This window comes from Sinohyriopsis cumingii, unplaced genomic scaffold (genome assembly GCF_028554795.1).
Source record: "Sinohyriopsis cumingii isolate HCF-2022 unplaced genomic scaffold, ASM2855479v2 utg000426l, whole genome shotgun sequence".
In the NCBI taxonomy this organism is placed as follows: domain Eukaryota; kingdom Metazoa; phylum Mollusca; class Bivalvia; order Unionida; family Unionidae; genus Sinohyriopsis; species Sinohyriopsis cumingii.
Genome location: NW_028315897.1, coordinates 5,721,128 through 5,741,239, shown reverse-complemented (window position 1 = coordinate 5,741,239; position 20,112 = coordinate 5,721,128). Strand labels below are relative to the sequence as shown.

Sequence of the window (20,112 nt, the reverse complement as noted above, 5' to 3'; positions counted from 1 at the left end):
GCATAAACTGTCTCCTTTAGCTTTTAATAAGAATGGCAAAAATATACTTCGAGTATTACAGTTTTACATCCTGAATTTCCTCAAAATATACTTTCTTAGTTCTGCAAATACGAATTACATGAGCCATGCCATGGTTTCTCAAGCTTGATTATGCATTTGTACTGTTATTTCGACTACATTCCTAATGCAATTACACACCCCTTACTCCAATCCAAATGAAATAGACATTATATTCCATAGCGTCCATGTGATGATTGAAATTGAATAACTTCATATTTTTCCCACATTATAATTTTAAACATTCAATGGCAGAACAGATACACACTTGCAGATGTCAAGACGCTCCTCCGTCGCCGCTGAAATCCAATGTACTTCATGTAGAATTGGCACATCCAGTCCATAATCACGCAATTTCGAAGAAATGACAAAAGTACCTAACTCTATTCATTCCAGATCAAATAGAAAACGCACATTCAATCACAATATGACTCCAAATTTCAATTTTTAGTAGACCAAAATGCCGTTTTCTTTCGAAAGTTATGTCTGGGCGGAATTTAGTGCGCATTAATAATGTTGTTGTTGTGTAATGATGAGTCTGCGCTTGTGTATTTAGTTTAGAATACGGCATACATTCAGTTAATTTGTTTCGTGTAGTGTATTTTTGTTTACATAATTAAGCCTTAGGAAGAATAAGAAAATGAGAAGATAATACAAAGTTTACTGCATTTATATGGGAAAATATGAACTCGTATTTTTGGATAGATATACTGCACTACCAAGGTCATGCAGTATTTCCATCTGAAAAACTCTCTCATATTTCCCATATAAATGCAGTAACCTATAAATATAAAGAGAGAGAGAGAGAGAGAGAGCGAGAGAGAGAAATATATACTTACATATGTACATATACAGAGCGTCTAATGTTGCCACATCACTATGCATATATGTGTACATTCGTGTTTTGTTGATTTCTGTGTATATATAGACTGTATAGTATATATATATATATATATATATATATATATATATATATATATATATATATATATATATATATATATATATATATATATATATATATGGACTGTATTGCAATAATTGTTGTATTGTAGCGATTGTACTGCCACATCATTGAGAGACGTTCAGGTGCATAAGCGTTAGTGATTCTAATAAAACATCTGACGTAAGAAACAAATTTATACAATGATGGTTTTCCTTCATTTTGTGTCTAAATGTTCAGGACAAATTAAAATTACTGCGTTGTCTCGATCGGAAAAAATGAGACCGTTTCTTCGTATGTCTGATGACATTTTCAAATGGCAATTACCCTGCTAGTATGGGCATGATAACATAGAAAGCCAAAAAACAAAAACAAAAAACGTGTTAAGTAAACAAAACTTTGTCTTAATTCCAATTTGTAATACAAACATAATAATCATCATTTAAAATGGTTATTGAGTTTTTGCTCCATGTTTTCTATTTTGTTATTCATGTTGACATAATTCACACGTTTCTACATCGGACTAAACTTGCATGTCATCATGATAGTGGTAAAATAAAACATTATATAATACGCTGTAAGGAAGGGTACACAGTAGTTTTTATTATTTTGTTTGAATTAGTACTGAAAGGTGCTGCTTTGCTTTTTATTCCTTTTTGATTCTAATTGGAGTTCCTCGATATAACACTGTTCAAAATTTAGATGTAGAAAAAATTTGCAATGGGATCCGTAGTTAAAAAAGCGGAGAAAGTGAGCTGAAAACCCACAGTGAACATATCATTTACACTTCTCGCCCATTTTTACAATGTTGTCTGTTCATTATGCTCTCCTTCTACCATGCATCACTTATTTTATTTATTGAATCTCCCATGCTACATAATTATCCAGATAAGATATCACATGGTTACAATGTCAGCCAGTCTCAATGGAAATTGAGAGCCGAGAAAAGATATTGAAAGCATGACAGTATGAGATTTATTCTCTTACTTTTTGTCAAGCAGGGATCCAGGTTTACCGAGTGGTCTAAAGCGCTTGTTTTTACCGATCACTACCATTTCACCTCTGTCCGAAATATTCGAGTCTCGGCCTTGGCCGATGTGGTTATATGATATAGCTACCAGTAGGTTATCGTTGGTCGGTGGTCCTCGTCTGTTTTTTTTTCCGGATTCGTTCTCCACCACTGATAGTATGTACAATGTATTGCCTATCTTGTGCCAGGAAATTGCGTTAAACCCAAAACAATGACAGCACATTATCAATAGCGTATTGGGCATCTTTGTGTGACAAACCTATAAATATGAGAATTTGGCAAGAAAAACAGAATGGATTTGTTACCATTATGATGTAGTCCGACACGCACGGAGGTACTGGGCTACAAGACAAAGCTCTTTATTTGACTGTCCAGTGGAACATATAAATGTGATATCGAAGTGCATGCATTATATTTTTTTATTATAGCAGAATTACTTCGCTCACAGGGCAAAGGGTAATGCATGAATACTCCTACAAATACTTATCATTGTTATAAATCTCACCCTCCAAAACGGGAACTTCATAACGCTTACATAACGGATGTTGAATGCTCTAATGTATTTTCTTGAATTTGAATTTAATTCTCCTCGTTGCCATCAGTTATTTAAATGTTACTATGTACTATAATTGTCCACTCAAATATGAAATCTCATGTAAAAGAGAATGAAAACAAGTTGTCAAATATTTCGAACCTGATTCTGCTAGTTTGTCTTTCAAGAATGTCCACACATACACATACAGAAACGGCATTGTGTCTTTTCATAGTGCAAGAATACAGCATAGAGTGTCCATTTTCGTTCTTGTATTGAAATAGTCCAATGACCAGGTGCTTGACTAATAGGTTGCATGGCGTTTATGAATCAAAATGTCATCACAGTATTTCAGTCAAAAATAATGTTCACTATAATATTTACACATGTTGGTGTATATGAAATGATTATTCAACAAGTAAAAAATTATCATGAATTTGCAAAGACAGGAAAGCAGAAACTAATGACATATACAGTTTGAGCAGACATAAGAAGATGAGCTATGGTTGAAAGGTTTATTCTATTCTGAACACTTCGTTCTCCCTGCCACTTTTCAGAGCACATTTTACGGCCTCCTCGGTACAATTTTCTTTAATCTGTTCAGATTTAAATTCAGCGAAGTGCAAATTTAATATTATATACGCCGTTCGAGGGCTCAGTGAGTGAAAAAGAACAAAAAAATAAATAAATAAGGAAACAAAACGCAAACAGTAGAAAGTGCAGATTTGGATGCCATCTCATTTGTTGTATTATGAAGCAGCCAACTCTGTCAATAATGGATATAATACTCGTCACTGACAAATAAGTCTATTTCTTTGTTATGTTGTGTCTAAGTAACAGAATATGCAGGTTTAGTTAAACATTTAGAGGTATTGTATGTACTTTGTGGTTCGTTAATTTGTTTTGTCTCATCAAAATAAGGACTGGACGGAATTGTAACATTCGTACTTTTAAATACGGGACTGTCCGCGTAGTAATTTAATTTAAATGAACGCTGTTGTGGACTAATCCTTTAAAGTAATGATCCGCATTTCATTTGCATTTTAATATAAACATTATTATATGATTTCAGGAAGAAAGAGAGATAAAAGAAAGAGTAAGTATTGAGACATCTGCTTTCACAAAATAAGACGAAATAATGCAATGCATACGACTATTATGTCATTGCTAAGACTAGTGAATTTATTAAAACAAAAACAAACTATTTCTCGAATTTACCTCGTATTTAATCGAACATTGCTAATATTAATTATGTTTTATGATCTGGAAAGATATAAAAGATCCATAAACGTTTCCTGTCATGTCATTATCAATATAGCCATACCGCTTAGAAACCAACCATTTTTCCTAGTGCATTTAACCTTTTTCAGTATATAGTGCAATTATTGTGTTTGTTCAAAAAAGTAAATTTTTACTTAGTTGCAAAACGACAATGCTTTGCTAAATAAATACGTTAAGATGGACGCTTTTTTCGACCAAATGATCGAAAATGAAAATTGGTGACATTCTGATGTCCATTATCGCCGTTACAATGCATATCTTGAAAATCTCTCTATAGCTCAACAAAAAGACATATTGAAATGGTGGTTTCAAAAGAAGACGTTTTATTATGTCTAGTTGATTCTAAATGAACGTTTTGTTTTGATATATATATCAACAGCGCCTATTGGGTTTATACAATTATGATCGAATACTCGTCCATGTAAATCAAAGAAATATCTACCAACAGCCTCCATCGGGGTCCCATTACTTGCTTGCAAACTGTATTTACTTGCGGAGCAGTTATTCGAGGAGCGAGATTATAACGTTACTAATCTTCGTTTGAGCGGGATCAAATTGGGTTTATTATCGAGCTGACGATACAATTTCGTGACGATGCCTTAAACCATACTGAAGTTTCGGAAACTTTCCGTTGAGTTAAATGCGTAACTATGTCGTTACTAAGTCCTGACGGGGAAACCGTAGATTGATCGATTGATGAAAACAAGAACATAATCACAACGACTATAATTTCAGTTTCGAAAACCAGCTTGATAAACAAATTATACACAGCCCAGTATAAATCCGTACGGCTGTTTGTCCCGGCAGTTTAGACTAATTTAGGTAGTTTCCAGATGTGCGTGTGTTGAAGTTTCTCCGCTGAAGGTCATTTATAACATCCACCCTAAATGTGTTGCCACTAGCCGGCAGAACTATAATGTGGTCGATTAACGCCATTCAAAATGTTCCTGCTCCCACAGATGACACAGATGTAATAACAAGAAATGTACTGAAGCAATATATAAACGTTATTATTTGAACACCCCCCGTGATAGATACGGACTTTTTTCCACGAATGATCAAAGTGTAGAAGACTTCGTAGCATCCTTGACAAGATAAACCAGTAAAAATAAAATCAAATGCAACCCAAAATAAATTAAGCACTGCTATGTCTTCGACTCGTGCTTACAGTGGGATGGAAACTATTTCAAAAATAAGTACAATGAAATCACTGCGATCAACAACCATATGTGGGAGACCGTAGTGCTGAAACTATCACGTACGGTCAGAACACTAGTCCTCAAAGGTAAATATTTCAAATAATTATGATCCAAATTCAAAGAATAATTTATGTCACGTGCAATATAGTCCTGAATACATAAAAAATTAACAAAATACTGAATAGATGAAACGAAAAGTAGAACACATTTCCAGTATATTTTGGGAGTCGAAGTAAACAATCTTATCAGTTCACTACTGAAACGTCTAAACTGGCGCCGCCTGTAGTCGCCAAGGCGATTAATATACAAGAGTTATTGCCTTTACCTATATAACACAAACAGAATCGACGAGTTCTCGGTTATTGGGACTCGTGGATTCTGGAGGAGCTAGGGACTATTGCTCTAAGGTGAATGTGATCGAGGAACGTATTCGAAAGCGAAATATGTTTAGCGAAGTAATACATATCATGGAACGAACATTACTCCACCGAGTTTAAACCAAAGCTGCTAACATAGTCTGGGTTAAATCAATATTGCAAATACATAACTTGCTTCCAGAAACTTATGTGAACAACTCAGCCGTGGCAAATAAATATGCGATGCTATTTGGACACAATTTGAGAAGATGAGGATACGAGAGTTTCAATGATTGAGAACTATTTTAATAGGAATTTTCCTCAGTCAGCACTGTAAAATTGTGACTAATATCAGCATGGTTGCGACAAGACGACTCGTCACGTACCTAGTCGATATTGCGTATGATAATGAATATTTCCACATTATTAATAGGAAATTAGCCCACACCAGCCCGACTTGATATTGCAACCATGTTGTTGTGTTTGTTTTATTTTGGTGTAATCTTTGTCCTTGATGGCGGGGTAAAGTGTTCTATATTTATAGAAAATGTTGAATTCCAATCATTTAAAAATTGACATCGAGAAGCTGATTTTCTTTAATAAGCAACGTCTATCTCTATGCCGAGGGTAATGTTGATTGGGATCAAGGAGTTTTCATTGTTATAGGAAATGAAGTCAAACAACATCCGTCGACATGCAATTCATTTTTTATGAGTTATACAATTTTATCACACGTAGACTCATATACTAGTACGTTCGCCTTCTACACGATTGATAACTCAATTTTCGTCATTTTATTCTTCTTCGGATAAACTGTATTGATAACACCTGTCGATGCGAAAACAAATTGCAAATAAATAGCCATCTGATTGACATCTATATGTGATTGACAGAAGGGTTAATTGTGCTAATGCGACTTAACCATGCGCCAGTATATCAGACACATCAGGAAGTTATATTTTTGAATAGGAAAATAAGAACATATAAATATGTTTGTTTGTTGGTATCTGTATGATTAAGTACGTCGGTTGTACCTGTACAGTTACGCCTATTTTATTTAGCGCAAATTATTGCGGCTCCTTTTTTAACTTTTCTGAATAAAGAGAAAGAAAAACGTTCAAATACGGATATTTGCACATGACACAGCCTGTCTAGTAGACTACGTTAAACGGCAACTATTGTGGAATACTCAGCTAATGTAGCGACAATTGTACTTGTAAGTACCATTTTTGATACCAAATAGCAACGTTTGTTTCTAATATCACCTTTGTTATATTATTTTTTTCAGGAAGAAAAGCAGATTCATGCATTGGTAAGTATAACAAATATATGTCCCCTCAGTCTAATGTGAACAAGTTATGTATTTTATATGGTTAGCAAGACGCGTACATCCATTAAAAATAGGTATTCGTCAAAGATTAAGTTATACTTCATTATAAAGTAAAGTTACCGTTTTATTATTATGCACCTTTGTCATATTTTGGATGAAATTTCAATAACATTATTTCAGATCACACCAGGTTTTATAAATGCTTTAGATTTCCGCATAATGAGATTATCCTCTTTTTGACTCATACTGTACATTAAGACATTCTTAATACAGGTTTATTTTCTCTACCGAGAAAGGGAGACGTAATTGTTTAATACAAATATGAGAAACCCAATTGAAGGCGCGTCCTTTATTTAGAGTTTTGTTCATGCTACACCACCGAAAGTATATTTCACAGTTTCTAATATCAGGTTTATTGTGTTATTTCAGCGCTCGACGGGATATGTAAGTACTAAAATGTGCACGAACACGCATTACATGATAGATATTACTCGAATTTAAATGTTATTTGACCACTGATAGCAAAGTCATCAATTCATTTATCATATAATTTAACAATAATTTTGAGAATCAGATGTTCATAGCAATAGTTTAGGTTACATTAGAGTCTACTAAAGGTTTTTCTAGAGCGAGTATCGAAGTTTTCTTTTATATTATTCAATATCACAGGATTAGTGTTATTATATGGGTATAAATATTCTGCAGAGTAATAAAGGCGTACACTATTATAACAAATAAGAAATACATAGTGGACAGTGAAGATTATAACGAACGTATGCTCATTGGCAAGGTAACGACCAGACGTTCGTCATCATTGCTAAGTAATTATGAACTAATCATTGCATAATGATGCATTCCCCATACATTTGCCTGGTAAAGCCTTCGTTGTTTTACTTGATTTCATCTTCCTCAAGGGTATATTGACTACCTATCATTGATTATGTTTACATCATGTTTGTGTTGTAGAGACGGACATATGGTGTTATTTTTTAATAAATTGGAATAATACTTATGTATCACATAACAACTGTGTTTGTAGATATATAGGCTCTGTTTACCTTTAGCTTCTCTGAGAATTATATAGACATTTACCTGAAATTAGTAATTGTACCATACATAATGTACGTACATGTGAAACCTGGTGGTAAGAGAGGAATATGTACTTTGTAAGCTTGGAACATGTTTGATAGTATTAATCTTCTTTACTTTACACTTAATCATCTCAAGCACATTTGGGATAAACAGAAAGGAAAATGTATACTGATGTAGCAGTTTGTATATTTCTTGCTTCATGACAAAATGTGTACGGGTTGTAGCAGTATTCGTCGTTCTTGTTTAGAGATAAATGTGGCTACTTATCAGTGAGATTTAGTTTCTGATACGATCACTGTTCTTAAATAATAGATACTTTGCAAGAAGCGGATTAGTTTTGGGACAAATAAACATGTACTATTAAAGAAACGATAGAGAAATGGAACAGTGACAAAATTAATAAAGCCACAAAATTGTAACTAAAGTAAGTGTAACCAGGATCAAGCACCAGGTAAATAAAAAAGTGTTTGTATGTGGCAGTAATTACTATATATGAAATAAAGGGCATTACATATCAATAGGTTGTTATTCAAAAAGATTTGCCAAGTTTTATAATTGGTCTTTACATATTTGGTTTCATAAAACGATAATATACTGATTATGTCATTGCTATGGTACGAGACGTTAGACCTAATTAAGGGATGCATTTTATTGCATAACTAAGCTATACCACCTACCTTCACCAACATTAATCTATTGCATACATCGTCATTGATATAAAACAAACAGTCAACACTGCTTATAGGAAGTATCTCTATCACTTTCTTGATTGAAACAACAATAAATTGCATCTCACACCTTTAAAGTGTCAATCAGTCTTTCAAATAAATCATTGCCTTCTACAAGTAGCTTCTCGTAGCCTAAAAAAAGGTGGTTCACTCTGTCGTCACTCTCTTTTCCATACATTAACACAATATATAATTAGATACGCGATGCACAAATAGTTTTCACTACTTCAGACAGAGGCCATTCACTCAGTGTCAATAGTTCAAAGAAAACCACATGTTACATATCGTTAAATCCGAATGAATATATCTGAAGTTAGTTCCATTAACCATTAATTCAACATTTTCTCTCCAGATTGTTCATTCTTGACATTCAACAGCATAACTAAGGAATAGCATAACTAATGTGTCGATTCCAAACGATTTTTTATACTCTTGCTACATGTCTGAAATGATATCGTCCGTGCCGTAATTCTTAGCAATTTAGTAAATGACTTATTCTATCCTTACTGATTTAAAGAGTCTTTTAAATACTGATATAGACAGGTAAACGTAGTAAGCATACTTTTTCAGATATATGTCACTCCTTACCCGTTCACATTCTGTTGAAAAGGGATACTTTCGCCTTATCTGTATATGTTTGGCTGCATTTCTATTACATAACACGGTTTTTCTGTCATTGAGTGTGTGCTACCATGTTACACATTTGAATAGAACAGATGGTAGAATACTTATTTTTCCAAATTGTAGGACTTGTTAAGGGATTTATTTCGCCGTTTGTGATATAGATACAATAAAAATGACTTTAACAGTAGTTTTCTCCCGTCACGTGCTCCTTCTCCAGCGTTATATGGTTTTAAGTTGTGTGTTAGAGGAACGCCAGGATACTACTTAGTTTAAATGGATGGTTTTGAGATTTGTCAAACAGAAAAGTGGAAGAAAGTATACATTCTTTTGTTAATTAATTCAAAACAGAGTCTTTGCGGCGTTATATATGTCTTCACCTTTTTGCGTACTTAGATCTTTTTCCAAGCAACTGTTATATCGAATGATGCGAAGGAACCATTTTAGTGATTTCGTCATGTAAAAGAAGCAATACACGTGGACACCAGCAATGTTATAGACCACACAAGAATGGTTCAATTCAGTGATCACATTATCTGTTATTACGATCAAGATCTGTTAAAGTTTGGTAAGATATGTTTATTATGATCAGCTGTTTTCTACAAAATAAAAACAAATGTCGCGCTCTCGAACGAGTCTTTCATGATGCGAAATGTTATTTATCGTATTCCAAGTCTTAACATCTTGTACATTAAATAACAGTGCCAACTGCATAGCATGTGGTAAAATTAACAAGACATGTAACGTATACATCGATATCTCTATCCATATAATATCATATCGTTTTCTTGATACAGGTAGCTGTAGTTCTACTAACGGAGTGGTTTCTAAAACAGTTATAATGGATGTTGGAAAGAGATCTGTTCTGAAAAAAAACGATAGAAATACTATTGTATATATTGTCATACGACTGTTTGAAACACTGGAGCTATAGTTATATCCTGGTTATAATTAATATCTAATTTCTTCTTCCACCGAACTTGTAAGGTATAACTTTGCATTGTTTGAAGCGGCTCGGGGATTGCCCTGTCTAGTACACTTTTGTGAATATAATGTCAAGTCTTCTCTTTATTGAGGGATCTAACGTCAGAGCGGAGTTCTTCTTTAGCATGACTTTGCTTAATAATTTATCAAATTAGGCATCTTTCTTTGCTTCAAACCGATGCTAGGATTATTGTCATACGGATAAGTATCGTCATGTAATGACAACTAGATAAATCGTCTTGCCCATAACTCTCCAAGAGAGTTGAGAGTTGAGGTCGCATAGAACTATTATTCCGTTTGCTAAAATTTCAGAAATGCAATCCTGTTTAAATATTTCCTTCCATGAAAACAATCTCACTGAGTTTAGAAAACTCTGCAGTTTTCTCAAGCTTGCTACACTGTACTATGTCGTACATTTTTTATTTTCACTACTTCGTTTGCAACAATTGTTTAACATTCTTATAATTCGTGAGTGACCGATATTCCCAGCCTTGTGAGCACCAGACGAGTTCCATTTTCTACGTATCTACTGCGTTTCGTCATGAACACATTTTTTTACCGTTAGTTGTTCAGAAAACGGATTACCATACGAACAAACTCATGTTACGGACAGAAACGTAGATGTCTCGTCCTCCAGTCTGTTCATCATGCTATCAAAAACAACTCCAATAACTACATTCGTCGCTCGTTCGACCATATGCAGTAACTTTAAATATTTGGAGCCTATTGTTTTTTTTCTAATTACTCACTCATCTGTCTTGTCGATGTTCTCTTCCATTTTACATATGTTGTTATATACCCCATGCCTTGTCGTGATTTGCACAAACGACAACAACATGATAACTTCAACTATTCATAGAGATATTGGCCTTAACCACTAAAACAAACTTATTTTTGCAATGCAGTATGGTCTGTCAGAGATTTAGATGGTTTCGAGGCAAAACTTATACAACATTGTTTCAATTCTTTCATTGTTTTGAAGTGGTTTGCTAAACTAGTAAGTAGATACTGGCAACATGGTTCCTGATGCATACTATTTACATTTATATTTAGATTTTACAACTACATCTAACGTTCGATTTTTACGAGCTCCCGACACAATAATAACGCACATGGACTTTCAGTATGTGATTGCTATTCCCAGAACTCCATGTCCCTTAGTCTTCTTCAAATTTCACTGTTAGCCTATTACTCGAATGTGAAAGGATTTAATCACGGGATTTATGCTGTGCGGGAAATTAAGCTCTCCTTGTATAATATATTACCCATTGAGTTACTGTAATGTCTACACCGTTTAATAATCAGTTGATTTACGGTGAATCGTAGGTTGCCCCTTTTACGTTCAATGTCATTTGCCGATACGTATGGTCAGATATTTGACGGCCAAAATAAATAATTTTGATAAAGTGCAGCAAAGATCATTGATTGCTGAACCATAATTTACGTATGTTATAAAATGTTCATTTCTCTAAATTCGATAATAGCGGCTATTGTCACCATCGACATATTTCTCATATTATAAACATGCACAGATAACTGGTGTCTAATAACCTTTCTATGAAACCTTTTCAAAATCTGACCCTTCATACTAGCCAAAGTTTTAAAAGGTTTGCGTGTCTCGCCTGAATCCGCTTTGTTCCATCATCCTTCCTGATACACTTGTTTATCTCTACGCAACAAATATTTACTTGTATCCTTCAGATTATAACTCGACATTAATATGAATTGATAACAGTTCTGAGCCCTTATTTTATGTTAGTTGCGGTAACTTTGTTTTTATGACTTTTATCCCTTTTTTTGTCGTGGGAGCTCTTGTTGTTGAGATCTTAGCGTTTTGTTCTTGCAGTTGCTTCTCCAATCTTTCTCATTTTGACGAGTCATGATAATATTGGTAATAGTGGTGAAAACAATTGTGCTATTACTTGTTGCCATCGAAATGTGTCTGGACCTTTGAAGCTGAATATCTTTGTCGGTAAACTTGCAGCAGAACAAATACACTTATTTTTCACATTTTTAACCATTATAGAGCTGTTAATAATCCAATCAATAGATAAAGAGAGATAAAGATATATAAGTGGTTCCGTACAACTAATTAGTGAATATGATATTGTACGCTGCAAATTTACGTTGATAAATCCTACTTACAGATTGACAGTTGATATTATAATCAAGCAACATTATTCCAAAGTTATTTTTAATTAGTTTAGCTGGATGATTTGAAAAGGAATAATACAACGTTTGAACTTGTACATAGCTCCTATTTGCATATAATGAAATGAATTGCGAAATGTACCAAACATAAAGACAAGTATAATGTGATGTTCTAAAAAAAGAAGAATAAAACGTAGTGCTATGTGAAGATGGTAGAGTGAGAACAGAAAAGACAGGCAGAATGAAGGAATTAAAAATAGATAATTTGACTTGAACAAGATAATTACCCCACACTCCCGACTTTGCTTCTGGGTGGGAAATATAATATAACCCAAACTAACTCAATTATAGTATATCCCATTAAGATATAATTAAATTAACATATACATCAACACACAGATATGCATAGCTTAGAGTGGAATTTGTTCCACTTGAACTGGGTCATGACAGAGTTACGATGGTCCGATTATGGTAAAGAGAAACCTTTAAAGAGATAACTCTTTGAGTTGTAGTGTGTGATAGTTAACATTAAAAGGATAACGTGTAATAACTTCTTTAGGATATCAAATATATTACTGTCTGTAGTATATCCATTTTTCCTAGTAAATCGAAAATAAGGAAGGCTTGCATTATAGAATTGTAATACATTATACAACTTTAAATATGAAGACTGCCATTTACTAGTTAGCTGTTTACAAAGTCAATACATCTGCGAAGATGATTCCCATGTTTATTAGCCAGGTGAATTTACTCTATCTTTCTCTCTCTATCTCTTTCTATCAAAAAGATATACACAACATTGACAGTTGCCATCAGTTACAAATGACCTGCTTGCATGTGAAAATAATAAACTTTGTCAAAATACTTGAACTAGGTGTTCTTAAAAACACTAAACGCACCCTGTGCCCTCATTCAGAGTTTACACTGTAACATTGCCCTTTTAGTTATTGATATGAGCTAGTGGTATAAAAGGAAACTTAAAGATGTTATTCTTGTTTTGATGCTTAATGCCATTTCTCGGTACACGATAGGAAATATATGGCTGCCAGTATATGTGGTGGAGGTAGAAACTCCAGCAAGAAGCTCCTACCCACATGAAACTACTGGTAGCTTTCTCACATATCTAGATTGGCCTAGTGCGAAACTCGAACCCAAGAGGGCAGAAGTGAAATGTCAATGATCGAGAAGGCGAGCGCTTTGGACGAGTCGGTCACCCGGTTCCCGAAAGTTACAGAATGAGAGCTTTTACTTCATTAATTTAAATGTTTTATAATATAGCAAATCTACGTTTAAGAAATTCAAACCCCAAATCGTTTGCTGATTTGGTTATTCTTTCTTTTTTCTCTTTCTTCGAAGCTTAGTTTGTAGGTAAGTCCGTTTGGTTCCATTTTGATCTCCATCATACAAGAGGTAGTCAATTCTGGGGGCAACATTAGTCATTGACATTCTTCTTAAAATCATTAGGAGATGAGGGACAAGGCTTATTATATGAACAACTTTGACAGTATTACAATATGGGGTAGGCTATATATTGTCCTTCCTATGTCATAGTAATGTCTGCAAAGGCTATTACTTCTTCTGTCTTGTTTCAAATAGTTTCCCTCAAAATCGTTAGAAGTGCACATACGTTTTAATATATTCATATCGATTATTTAGAACAATCAGTTTTATTTTACCTGATTATAAAGGACGTTTCTGTTCATCATTTTGAGTATTACCTTCATGCAGTATCATTTTGGGGCTGTTCAGTCTATCAATATTGAATAACAGTTTATAGGGAAATGATCTCTAAGCTATATAAACCAAGCTATATTATGTTTGCGTTTAACAATGACCATGCTTTTTGTTTGTAAAACAGATTATTCAAAAGAATATATTATGAACTTGCAAGTGATTAAATCATTTAAATTCAATTTTGTTGAGGTCAAAGATGATATTTTTTTGCTTATTTACAGGCCAGCATAGATCTCGTAGAGTGAAAAAATGTTTATCACTTTCATCCAGATTATACATTTCTCCAATATGTTTCAAAACAAACAAATTCCGTAATAGGGCATTTTCGAAGTATTGATCCTACTCTCGATGCTTCTAGCTATAGTTGCCAACCAGTTTTAAAACGATTATATTGCATAATGGTACATTTTAAGGACAACATATTAAGAGAAACTCATTGAGTTTCAATTTGATTTTTGGATGAAATGTTTAGGTTCATCATGATACACACTTGTAGGTGAAATCCCTTTCTATCTTGCCTAGAGATAGTGATAGTCTAGTTTGTTCGTCTTACAAAACCGCAGCCTTATTCGTACCGACATGATGCAGTTTACCTTTCCAAACACAGGATATTGCACCATATTCGAAACTGTATATGATATTTAAAAAATTAATGAAGTTGTTGATAAAATTTAGCACCTAAAAGTTCACATCAAATCCAATGTACGCACCAGAAAGCATAATATTTTTCATGAACTAGGACACTAAATACAAAGTCGCGTCCTAGTCTTATACATCCAAAAGAAACACCAAACATCACATAGTGTGACTAAGAGAAATAACCTTAACTATGGTCACTTTGGCGGAATATTTACATCCAAGTCCGTACATTTAACAGATGGATTGGCTAGGTCGCATGCAAATTCCATCAAAGAGGATATAAATGTTTATCTCCCCTAAAATATGATACATTTTTAAATGCAAAATACATTTTATCAAGCCCACACACGCATTTCCTTGGTACATTTCAGAGTAATCAACCTTATATATATATATATGTCACATATTTCTTCAGATAAACCAGTCTTGATGAAAGTCGGCATTCCCTAGACCAATTATCACCATCATCAAACAAATAATCATCATTATTATTCATGATACAATATTCCTTAAAAAGTGCTGGCATGTGATTCCTATACTCAGTGTATGGACGCTTACTTACATCGGTGTGGTTTTCTTTAAACACAACGCTTTTAGGAAGGCATGTTCTTCCGTGCAAAACCACTCAGGTGGCCTATTGGTTAGAGCGTCCGCCTCGGATGCGGAAGTTCATGGGTTCGATCCCCGGCCGAATTGTACCAAGGACTTGCCAAAAAGTGGTACCTACAGCTGCTTCTCTTGGCGTTCAGCAATAGGAGGTCAGTGTTAACACTGGTGGGCCTGCTTTCAGGATAATGTGACTGGGTGGGACATTACGCTACATGTCTGCGGTATGATGCCCCAGTGATAGGCATCACAATAAACTGTCACACTGCAGACATCGTAGCGATATGACTAAACAATTGTCAAAGCTACGTTAAAACTCCAAAATCATACACACATACACACACACACACACACATTTTCGTGCAACCATCAGTGACAGTAGGTCTAACGCGATGCTTAAGATACATTCTTTGCGAAGCGTTACACTGGGCATTTTTACGTGAGATCCATTGTTATTATAATAATTGTAAATATCTGACACAAAGTATTAAACACAAAAAGCATTGAAAATTATTAGCATATATATATATATATATATATATAATTGAACACGCTACTTTTTATTTGGTGCTACACATTATGCAACAGTTTTTATTCAACATCCAAAAATATAAATTTTGAGGTGTTGACGTAAAACTTCACGCTATTGTTAAGCCTATGTAGATATACCCTATTATGGTATATATTACTATGGCAGTAGTATTTTGTTTTGGGTGTAACCCATTTTCAGCACGTGTTAGCCATACATGGCGGCCATTATATATGGTGGTGGAAGAACCCGGTAAAATTCCGTGAAGAACCACCGACCCAGCCGAAGATACCTTCAAGCTTTCTGACATATAAACACATTAACAACACGGGGCCCAAATCCAACCGGAGAGAAATAAGATGTCAGTGATCGGTAAAGGCGAGCCCCTTAGAACACTCGGACACTAGGTACCCCAATAGTATGTTAACGTAGCATCAATCACATTCTTATATAAAAGTACAAAGTTAAAGAACTTACGTTTGAAATATTAAATAATTCCCGTTAAATTTCGTACAATGGTAGTTATAAATAAAAATTATTCAACTCCAACCATGTGTCTTCATTTCAAGCCATTCATCTTGGAAATGGTGAGTATTTCCATTGGACGTCGTGAAAATGAATGGAAACTTTCAGACTGGACCATTATTATGTAATATATACAAACTGTTTAAATTAAGTGTTGTCAATAAAATATGTGTATCTTACTCAAGGAAACTAGGTGATTGAGGTAACTGGGATACAAACTTTGTCCATGCAGAATATATATCGCATAAGAAAAAAAAGACTAACTGTAGATGACATTAATATTGAATCCGTAAATAGGTTTAAGTTAAAACATATTTGTAGAAAGGAATATTTACAAAGTGTGACTTCATGTGGAAGATTTCTGTACACGCATATGTAACGCATTGATGAAGATTTATATAGCAGGCGTTCTATCAAAATTATACAGAGAAATATAAATAGGACAGTAAGAAACAGACAAACATAAAAGAAAACCTTGATCATATATTGCATTTTTATTCTCTCGGAAACCTCACTGATGTTATTGCCCACAATACACGAACTCGGCTTTCACATTTTTAAACAATAAGAAGGTCACATTTTACTATGAGATAGACATAGAGAGAGACAGATAAATGAAGCATGGAATCACAGCGATTATGCAATTGTATAAGGGAAAAAGCTTGCACATATTAAAATAATAAGCATCAAATATAACTGCAAGACAGAGAGAGAAAGACAGAGAGACGGGGGAGTTTAATAATGTGTGTAGTCTTAGTGATTATGCCACATTACACGGGATGTATATTGTTGAATCAAATCTACAGAATGCTTGTTTTTTATAATCAGGAAACATTCCAAAAATAATTATTGAGCCAAACGTACATGTTTACAAAAACAAAACAATATATAAATTGTTGTTATGCAAATATAATAAATATATAATACACTACATAGATTATAAAAATAGAAGTGGTGTATGTCGGGTTTATTAAGACAATTAAAAAGTAAATGCTAAATAAGCGAGAACGATACAGATCAAGAGACAGAGGCAATATACAGGACTTGTTTAGAACCATATTATGACTATATACTGTAATTTGCTTTGACAAGATAGTGAAAGACTCGTTATTTTCATTTTTAAGTTTCAATTCGAAGAATAGATAGCAATAATATAAATTATATAATATAACGACAAAGGGATTAATTTAGAAATTGAACATAAAGCTATTTTCTAGTTTAAATGGGTCTTTATGGTTTGCTTTTATCAGTTAAGACATATAAATGATGTAGCATGTACTGTGTTGCTAAAGGGTGCTACTGATGTCAGAAAAATTATAACGATAAATCAACTCGGCGAAAGTGAGATTCAAGATCATTATCGACGCTAAAGCAAAGTGTAAGTTGTATGTATCAGATGGCACATGAATGTTCTATTACGAACATCAGTCTAAATGAATCCTTGATATAAGAATTATGCATTAATTTAATTGTTAACCTTTCCAAGGCTCTTTTTTTGTATGTTAGTTGTGTTAACTTCATTTTATATTACGCTTAGTCTCTGTCTTCGTTGTGCGAGCTGATGTTATTACATATGGTAAATTTGTTCTTGCCGTTGCTTATCATATGTTTGCATGTTGATAATTGATGATCACTGTGGTAACCACTTTATCCGTTATCATTGATTATCAAGACTGTTTCATTCGATGAACCGTCTTTACACTAGCGAAACACATCAGTCGGCTCTTTTCAAGTACAAGGCTCTTATGTAGCTGCAATTAACTCAAGGATATGGGTAGATTTATTTCAAAACTGGATTGGTGGATATAATAAGTGATGAAACAGATCAATAGATATGTCGCTAGTTTAAACCAGTAACACATTAACATGTCAAAAGTATGAGTTGACATTCTTGGCTGTCTGCAAAGAGATACATATGAAACGACCAAAAAGCTAATCGGTGTGACAGTTACTCGAAATACAAGTTTATCTTTAATAAAGAGTATTTTTCTAATTTCTTGGAGGAGATCTTTTGCATAATCATATATGTACTTTAATAACGAAAGTGGTGCATACATTTGTAGACATAAGGGGATTTAATTGTTATGCGTATATCAAGAGGAGGAGCTATTTTCATACGAAAAGCTATATAATGTAGCTAAGACTGTGACAATATGAACAAAAATGTAAATATCAATGGTAGCAATTTAGCGTTGGTAAGAAGAATTGCTTGGTATTTGCGAGTGCGAAGAATATTACTAGTCAATAGAGAGTATATTAATTAATTGTCCTAAGCGATAATACAAAGAGCATTGTAATAGTCATATGTATTTATGTGTTTTTTACAAACCGTCCAACAATACGGTGTTTGTGTTATTTCTTTCAGTTTAGGGTATGGTTTTACATTAACGATGAATGTGCTCCATGTCATTACATAAGTAGACATAGTTGAAAATGTCATGGGGTGTATTTACATTACGAAAATATATTTAGTTTATTGTGGAGCATCAGGTGATGTTTGTCTGGAAAATATTATTGCTGTAGGGATGAATTATAAGCTATCCATATGGTTTTACCTATTCGTTTGCACTGCGGATTCGACAAAATGTTCAAAAATATTAATCTGGTAGTGGGAAAATGCCTGAGGACATTAGTATCACACTCGTTCCATCCTAATATTTCAAATGGGTAAGAAAATAGACGGCAGTTGGTGGTATGCAGCACTGCATTTAAATCATGATAAGAATGTCATAGATATAATAAATTATAGCATGCATTTCTGTGCTGATTAATACAAAAGCGTTGATTGTTTGAAGCTTTGAATTTTATTACATAAATAATAATGAATGCCCGAAAGAAACTGATTGTGCTGCTACAATAACAATTCTAAAGTAATTATTATTTTATATAAGTGGCAAAAATAATTCACGTATGTGAATCCATGCAAGCAAAAAATTTAAAGATGATTCGAATAACGTTTTACAGTGTACTGGGCGAGATAAAATGAAATTTAAGAGGTAATAAAAGTTATACTAGTTATATTAGTATCTAATCTATGATAAGTAATAAAAACACAGTTCGTACAAAAAATAAAATTGTGGTGAGATAAGCTCAATAATGTAGATTAAGCGAGCATATAAACATTCATAGACTGTGTGAGAATAGATATAGGGACGCCTTTGTAATGCATCCTAATAACTGTAACACTGTAATGATAGAATAACCATGCAGACATTTAACCAGACAAATGAAGAGAACCAACAAATTAATTTATTTTAGTCAAAGCTTTATTATCTTACCACACTCATTCACAAATATATCTACAACTTTTTGGAATTTTTTTGAAATTTTTACGACATTTATTTCTTGTTAGAATAATTAACGTGGGTGTGTGGCAGAATATAACCCGAATTCTGTTATCGGGATTTACAGGCAAACAAAAACCAAATTATATTCCTGTTGAATTTCTCCTAATGAAAACCATACATATTTGTTGGTGTGATCTTGATAAGCAATCTCGCGTCTTGATTCAACTGATAATTTATGCAAGACACGTGCTTTATTGACACGCATTAAGCCATTCAAACGTGAATCAAATTTATATGCACTATCGTCAATAATACATTTGTCATAGTTTAGCATAGCTATCTGACTAATATTTCTCGCATCAGTAAGAAACTGGAACGGTGAAGCGGGGTTTACTCTATTCTGGGCAACACACACACGTGAAGTAAGGTTTTCGTTAACAACTTCTCTAGAAAAACTTGTTAGAATTGTTCGCACCATTAGTTATATA

The 20,112-nt window shown here is 33.7% G+C and overlaps 1 protein-coding gene across 23 annotated transcripts in view; it reads left to right on the top strand.

Annotated features, from left to right (window-relative positions):
* LOC149774119 (E3 ubiquitin-protein ligase TRIM45-like) overlaps positions 1 to 20,112 on the top strand; it is a 149,198-nt gene that overhangs the window by 106,755 nt on the left and 22,331 nt on the right. For 4 of the 23 annotated variants that reach the window (XM_089945767.1, XM_089945759.1, XM_089945752.1 and 1 more), the window contains 3 exons: positions 3,635 to 3,658; positions 6,687 to 6,710; positions 7,158 to 7,472. In XM_089945767.1, coding sequence (XP_089801893.1) covers positions 3,635 to 3,658; positions 6,687 to 6,710; positions 7,158 to 7,229 — 120 coding nt within the window. In that variant the 3' untranslated portion in view covers positions 7,230 to 7,472. Of the gene's footprint in view, positions 1 to 3,634; positions 3,659 to 6,686; positions 6,711 to 7,157; positions 7,477 to 20,112 lie in introns of those variants that run through there. The other 19 variants (XM_089945768.1, XM_089945758.1, XM_089945757.1 and 16 more) reach the window with 9 other exon arrangements.